Here is an 8,204-nt window from a genome sequence, read left to right as displayed (position 1 = left end):
TAGAGATGGGGTTTCACCATGTTGGCCAGGCTGGTATCAAGCTCCTGATGTCAAGTGATCTGCCCACCTCAGCCTGCCAGAGTGCTGGAATTACAGGCATGAGTCACCATGCCTGGCCCAAAAACTATTTTTTTAAATAAAAAGTAATACATTTGTTACAGGAAAATGAGAAAACATAAGTGTGCTTTTATGTTTGATTTATTTTTAAAGGTCATTCAGGATTGATACAGCAAGTATCAAAGAATAAGCTTTCCAACATGGTAGAAGTGAATTAAGTGACCAATAATCTGCTTAGGAGTTACTCTTTGTATATTATTTTTGTTGTTTGGTGTGACTCCCATTTTATTTGCATACCCAGTTTAAGTTAATGGAAGCAGTTTGTTGGGATTATTATATTTTTCCCTCACTACCATAAGAATATTTCTTCATTTAAATTGAGATAGATAATGATTTGATTTTTCTAATAGGAAAACTTTAGAAATGAAATGTTAACTTTTTCTCAGTTATTAAATTTGATTTCCCCCTTCTCATTAATGCAGCTCTCAAGAGGCAGAATTTATATAATAATCCTTTCAACTCTGTGAGTTACACAAGTCCTTACAGTCCAAATGCCAGTAGCCCATACAGCAGTGGCTTCAATTCTCCATCCTCAACCCCAGTGCGACCTCCTATAGTCAAACAGCTTATACTTCCTGGAAATTCAGGTAAGGAAGAAATGATATAGAGTCATTAAGGAATGTTTTTCAGCTTACTGTACTGTTCCAGGAAATAACATTCATCTGCAGTTCAAGTTCATTTTATTTATGAAACCTTTAACTGGTTAAAGAAAATATTATTGCAGAGCAACTTTGCACCAGGTACTATATTAGGCACCAAGGGTGTAAACATAAGCCAGTGTGTTAAATACATAAATTTTCTTTAGCATGTATCTGAAAGTTTTTAAGTCTGGCTTAATTAAATGGGGTTACAAATGTGATTCTTTTAATCAATAGACCTTATTGAGCAGCCTTCTTGGGTTGTAAAAACTAGAGTTAAAACCTCTTTTTAGGAATTTTAATAAACTTGGATACTGCAGCTAAATAATAATATAAGGTTAGATGTGAAATACCAAAAAAGTAGGAGGGGCAGTAAATGATGTGGGAACGCCAGATGGCTGTAAACCAGGGAAAGAATGTTCTGCTCTGGTTCTGTGTGTGAGACTGTTACTGTGTAGCTTACTCTTCAAGAATTCACCCATTAATTTACCCTTATTGTCACTGCAGCTGTTTTTATGACTATTATAACTTCCTTAAAAATTAAGGTTAACCCTCTCAAATTTTGACCTGTGCACTCCGTAGTCTAATGATCCTGCTCTTTGCTTAGTATATAGGTTGTTATTTGCCACTTACTTCAAACTAAGACAATATGTTAAAAAGTTTAACCTGCAATATTTGTTTAAAATAAGTAATTTGATTCAGGCATTATTTGAACCTGACCTTGTAGAACTTTTCCTGTCATGTGTACTCTGCTATTCTTTCATTAATAGTGTGAAGATGAATTATTTTTTATTTTTCTTGCTCTCCTTACATACTTTTCATGTTGGAGCTGACTGTTATGGTGAAGAATTCTGGCAAACAAGTGTTTCAGATAAATCTGTATTAGAAATATTAATGCCAGTGTTGGGATTTTATTATTTAGTAAAATTTGATGAACTGATGAAAGTATTTCATTAGAAACAAGTTAGATTTTTTTGGATGTGTGTATTCTTTATTTCTGTGGCCTGCTTACTGTCTAACTTTTGGTTTATAATGATAAAGTACTTTTTAAAAATAATATATATATTTTATTGCATTTTAGGTTCTGGGGTAGATGTAAGGAACATGCAGGATTGTTGCATAGAATGATAAAGCACTTTTTATAAATCTAGTCTTTTTTTTTTTTATCCCATGTTTTATGCTTCACTACTAAACTTTAGAGAACCCCTTAGATCCTCATTAGTAATTTAGCAAAGGAATTTTGTAAACATGGCATAATGTAGGAGAAACAAGCCTCATGGTCTTTGTTCCTAAATCTCTAAGGAATCTAATATTCTTCAAATTATAGTTTTCTTGTTTAAAAAAAGTAAATGCTTTTATTCAGGGAAAAGATGATGGTGTTTGTTTATGACTGTGAATTTGGGAGAAGAAAACACTACATCACAAACTCATCTATTTATAGAGCAGTTTGATTGGCTATCTTGTGCAAGTTGAAATCCTTAACATATAGTTACTGAACACTAGTTACTTGCCAGGCACTGTGTTGAAAGATGAATTGTTAAATAAGAGAATAGATAAGTTATACTTAGATGAAAAGATGTTTTGTATTTATGCCATAGCATGTAAAGTAGTATGTATTAGTGTATATAATAGGTTCTCAATAAACCTCATTTTTCTTAAGGAGGTCAATTTCTAATTTCAGGGGAATTTTTTAAGGAGAAAAGGCAGAACGAGAATGAATTAAATCAAAGGATATAATATCAAGTTAATTGCAGTAGGCATTTATTCAATAGTTGCTCTACCAAAGTGTGAATTTTTTTCTTTTTTTAAAGGTAACTTGAAAAGCTCATCAGACAGAAATCCTCCACTCAGTCCTCAGTCCTCTATAGATAGTGAGTTAAGTGCTTCAGAATTAGATGAAGATTCAATTGGATCCAATTATAAGCTAAATGATGTAACTGATGTACAGATTCTAGCCCGGATGCAGGAAGAAAGTAAGTATTCTAATTAATTGTTGAAAGTTGAGATTTTTTTTACTATTGCATAATTTTGTTGTGTATTTAAAATGTCTTAAAGTGTCATGGGGATAGTAATGTAGTGAAAGTAGAAATGTTGCCGTAGACATTGCAGAGGCTTAGTCAACATATGTACATGTTTATTCATTAACTTGTTTTCAGAGTCCATTTTTACATAGAGCAGTTATGCTGCATGAGGGACAAAGAATAGCATTTATGCTGCTCTGCTTCTGTGACTGGTATTCATTCTCTGCATGTTACTCTGCACTGGCAGTCACTCGTAATTGTTATCTATCACCCTGTGTTCTTTAGTGTAAACCAGCGTTTCTCAATTTTTTCTTTTTAGTTGCTCCCCTAAGGAGCCTTTTAAAAAACTTTTTTTCCTTTTCACCCCCACTCCCCATGAAATCTTAATACCACAATATATACACTATATCTGTTTAAGTACTATGAGGGCCATATACAATTATGACAGCTAAGAATTTTTTCGCACCCCAAGAACCAGTTTTTGCCCTCTTGGGAATAAATATCTCCTCACTTGAGAATACATGGTATAAACTATAAAAAAGACCTTTAGGAGAAAATTGGAATTGTGACATTAAATTAAATGAAGCATGTGATGGTATGTTGCAGAGGGAACCATGGAAACTTTAGGTGGCAGATTCCTTTGAGACTCCTATAAAAATTATGACTCCTTTTATCACCAAAATGTACATATGCACAGAATTTTTAATACTTTTTAGAGGGTTCATGGCTACTTGCCCTGGTCATCATTTGAAAGTAGTTATTCTTGCCTATGCATTTCATTAGGAGATACCATCTGCTTAACTGTGAAGTAAAACATTTCTCTAAAGTAATCTCTTTAACCTTTACAATGAAAAGAATCCTTGAAATACATATTTTAGAGTCTTGACAGTTGGCTGAGGGTAATGAAGCATTGCTAAGATTTAGTTCAAAAACTTTCTGTTGTCTGTGTATATAATAGGTTCTCTTTAAATATGTAGTAAGCTTTATCAAGCTGCAGCATTTTAAGAAACTAGAGTGTTTCTTACTGTGCTGATTCACTTCCCCTAGAAAGATAGAGAAGGACTTAGTGCTTGCTTTATTTAACCCTACAACCTAATAGCATAGTACTCTTTTCTTCTGTAATTTTAATTAACTCCTCACTGAGACCGTGGTATTGTCAGCTGGTTAGGGTCTGGTTATTGTTGTGGATGTGAAAAAATAAAGAATGCTGCCTAACTCTATACCTTAGAATAATTCTCTCATTTCTTTGAACCCTGGCTTTTTAGATTCTAGTATCTTGTTACAAGCTCAACCAGATCTTTGCTCTTGGTTTTGTATTGTGTTTTGGTAACAATAGAAATTTTAGTCTTGTTTTAATAATTTTTTCTAAGCCATTCGCATTCATGAATATTTATTTTCCTGGTGAATAAAAATAATAATAAAAATATATGTGATACTTCCTTGAAAACTACAGCTTCCCCTCCTCCCCCCCCCACAATAGAGGTGATTTTCCTTTTTACAGCATTGTTTTTTGTAATAATTAGAAATGTAGAATTACAGATTTAGGCAGTTGCCTGGTCAAGGTCTTTCATTTTTAAGATGAAAAATGCAAGATCCTGTAGTGATTGTGACTTCCTTAGGATCCACTTGTTAGGAGAACCTACATCGGGAACTGGATTTTTCTTTTCTAACAGTGCTCTTTTCACTGGTCTGTTGTCTTTTGTTAGGTGGCTTTAGTGCCACGTTGGCTATAACTAGACACTAAGTAACTTGTTGGTTGCTATTTTGGTTCCCAAACTGAATGAAGGGCTAAGTGGACTCTAGGAATTTATAGTTTTAAAGATACCCTAGGGTGATTCTCATCTACTAGTTTGATGAACCATGTTAATAATAGCACTTTCTGTGTGTGAATGCAGGACTTAAGGATTTGAATACCACTTTATAACAGATCTTTTTGACTAGAGTGCCAATAGTTAGCAGGACGTGCTGAGAGTATTACCTAAATTCTATACTTCTGCATTGCAGTTTGTTTCCTCATTGAATATGTTCCATATCAACTTTTTTTCTGTTGTTCTAGAAGCATCTATACTCCTTGAAGTACCCCCAGGGTTGCTGGGGTATTTTTGAAGGTATCAAGCTATATAGGAGAATTCTTTGAAAATTCTTACTCGAAGACTTAGAATTTAAGCTTGAAAACAAGCTTAAAACAATAAAAATTGAAGTCTCTTGAGTAATGAAGCAATCAAGATTTCCTTTGTGCCCAAGTACTGAATTCCTAAAAGTGGGTTAGGTGTTTGTTTGCTACTTTATCCTTTTCATGAGTAAGATTACTTCAATAATTAAGTATCCAAGGAGTTTTATTTACTCACATATGTATTCTTTTCCACTGGTTGGATGGTAATTGTTTCCCCTAAATATTCCTTTAATATTACTCTCAAATTTGGATTACTATCTTTAGGGGTAGACATATTTTTAAATTTATGATTCTACCATGTGAGACAGATTTCAGATTTAAGAAGAAATCTGGAAATTGGGCAGTGGTTTATGGGATTTCATTTAATTTAAAAATAACCTTCAGATGTGGTTTATGCATCCTTATATGGGAGGATGTCTAAAAGCAGAAAGGGAGTTTTTTTTTTTTAAACACTTTACACCCTGTTCGAATTGCTCAGTGATAATCTTTTACTTTAAAAATATTTAAATGTCTAAAAATATAATTTAAATAAATAACATTCATTGTTGCCAGGTCTCCGGCAAGAATATGCAGCCACCACGTCTCGGCGCAGTTCTGGTTCTTCTTGCAATTCTACAAGACGGGGTACTTTTAGTGATCAGGAACTTGATGCACAAAGTTTAGATGATGAAGATGACAATATGCATCATGCAGTATACCCTGCTGTTAACAGGTTTTCACCATCACCACGCAATTCACCTCGACCGTCACCTAAGCAGTCACCCAGAAATTCACCTCGTTCACGATCTCCTGCTCGGGGAATAGAATATAGTAGAGTGTCCCCACAGCCTATGATTAGCCGCTTACAGCAACCTCGCCTTTCACTTCAAGGCCATCCCACAGATTTACAGACAAGCAATGTTAAAAATGAAGGTAAAACAGCATATTTTACTGTTAATTAGATAGTTTCTGCTGGCCTGTGCAACAACATAGCAAGACCCCATCTCTAGGAAGAAATTAATTGGCTGGGCATGGTGATGTGCATCCATAGTCCTAGCAACTTAGGAGGCTGAGGCTGGAGAATTGGTTGAGCTCAGGAATTCGAAGCTACAGTGAGCTATGATCACACCACTGCCCTCCAATCTGGGCAACAGAGCAACACCGTGGTTTTTTTTTTAAAGTGTCCTTTGTATTTTATTATGAAAGTAATACAATTTTTGCCAAGCTTTTGTATTTCAGATAAGTAAATCAAGAGTTTAGTAAAGTTTACTATTTTATTAATAGTGAATCATTACAAGAATAAAGGAGAAAGTGAATTTCATTTTACTTGATTATGTTATTTTTGCTTTGTTTTCTTATGAAGTTATTTGTATTTAGATTTTGATTTAAATATATGATTTGTGGTTATCTTTAAGGGTTCTCTTATTCTACCCACTTACAGATCCTAGATTGAGTTTTTGTTTTGTTTTGTTTTGTTTTTTAAATAAGACAAGTCCTACTTGTTTTCTCATCTAAAATAAACAGAATATTTCGCCTGGCGTGGTGGCCCATGCCGGTAATCCCAGCACTTTGGGAGGCCGAGGCGGGTGGATCACAAGGTCAAGAGATTGAGATTGTCCTAGCCAACGTGTTGAAACCCTGTCTATACTAAGAATACAAAAATTAGTTGAGCATGGTAGTGCACGCCTATAGTCCCAGCTACTCCGGAGGCTGATGGAGGAGAATTGCTTGAACCTGGGAGGTGGAGGTTGTAGTAAGCCGAGATTGTACCACTGCACTTCAGCCTGGCAACAGAGACTACATCTCAAAATAAAAGTAAAAATGTTAAACAGTATAATTTTTCAATGCTAATTAATATTTTAATTTTCTCCATCTGAAAGAATGATTTGATTTTTTAAAAAATTTTTAATTACAATTCTATTGCAGAAAAACTAAGACGCAGTCTTCCAAACCTGTCCCGAACATCTAATACACAAGTTGACTCAGTGAAAAGCAGCAGAAGTGACTCAAATTTTCAAGTGCCAAATGGAGGAATACCTCGCATGCAACCTCAGGCTTCAGCCAGTAAGTATCCTTCTTCTGCTTTCATGTATCAATTATTTAAAGAGAAATGAAAATTTTGTTTTGTGCTGAAAAATTTTTTAAACTATAGCTGTAGTAAAATTTAGTGTTTATTAGTTGCTGGATGATAAAGTTATATTACAGTTTTAAATTTTCTGTGTAGGATACTTGATTCTGCCAGTACGTATATCTATAAAAAACTTTGTTCTCTCCAGAATTTTAAAATAAGCAAAGTGTAACTATTAAAAAAGTAGGTGTAGCTTCTGCATATAACTATTAGAAGAGGAAATACCAGTGTATCCAAAATCCATGTCCCTTCGTAAGTACTTAAATTTTCTTTAATAACCTGCACTTTAAAAACACCTGAAAGTTTGATTATTACATAATTTTTGAGTCACACTCAAAATAATCAAGTCATTGTTTAAACCTGTAGTATATTAAATCTGTTATCAAAGTTGGATTGTTGAAGTTGTTCTTTTCTTTCCAGAACGGAAGTATACCAGGAGAACTCTTGGATGCCCTCGTTTTATTTCTGCATCTGTTGAGTTAAAATTTCTAGTTTTGATTTAATTTTCTGTGTCTGCTAAGGCTATTTTAATGAAAAATACAATATTGAATCAATATGTATGTCAAATTAATCCATAATCATCATCCTACTTATAGATTAAAATTTGAGATAAATTGCCAGAAACCATCACTTTTTAAGAATTGGTCAGGACTTTTCTATTTAAATTATCTTTCAGAAAAAACGTTCTTAGAGTTTAAACTCTTAAACAGAGGAGGTGAATTTTAGAACTAATAGTAGAAAAAACACATGTAGATTATAATTTTTAATAAGTTTTGGTCATTGGATGGAAACTAACCCCTGGATGTGACAGTGTTTTTAATTCAGCTATGGTTTGTAATAAATACTTGAGTTGTTATTTTGTGGCAAGTAGTACGATAAGCGAATACAGGCACGTCTGCTGTAGCACAAAATATACATTCTTTAAAAACCTCACATTCTGCAGTATTACACAATAACAGTGATAGATGGTGGGGGATGGGGGAAATAGTACTGGAGCATACCACTGAAAACCCAAGCAGTTTTTTTTTTTTTTTTTTTTTTTAGACGGAGTTTCACTCTTGTTACCCAGGCTGGAGTGCAATGGCGCGATCTCAGCTCATCGCAACCTCCGCCTCCTGGGTTCAGGCAATTCTCCTGCCTCAGCCTCC

The 8,204-nt window shown here is 34.2% G+C and overlaps 1 protein-coding gene across 3 annotated transcripts in view; it reads left to right on the top strand.

Annotated features, from left to right (window-relative positions):
* Positions 1-8,204, top strand: part of SLAIN2 (SLAIN motif family member 2) — an 82,288-nt gene that overhangs the window by 38,511 nt on the left and 35,573 nt on the right. For all 3 annotated transcript variants that reach the window (XM_017540314.2, XM_017540313.2, XM_017540315.2), the window contains exons 3-6: positions 540-704; positions 2,567-2,728; positions 5,502-5,861; positions 6,855-6,992. In XM_017540314.2, coding sequence (XP_017395803.1) covers positions 540-704; positions 2,567-2,728; positions 5,502-5,861; positions 6,855-6,992 — 825 coding nt within the window. The remainder of the gene's footprint in view (positions 1-539; positions 705-2,566; positions 2,729-5,501; positions 5,862-6,854; positions 6,993-8,204) is intronic.

Source organism: Cebus imitator, unplaced genomic scaffold, assembly GCF_001604975.1.
Source record: "Cebus imitator isolate Cc_AM_T3 unplaced genomic scaffold, Cebus_imitator-1.0 Scaffold124, whole genome shotgun sequence".
Lineage (NCBI taxonomy): Eukaryota > Metazoa > Chordata > Mammalia > Primates > Cebidae > Cebus > Cebus imitator.
Note: the sequence above shows the minus strand (reverse complement) of the source record. Positions and strands in the feature narration are given on the sequence as shown.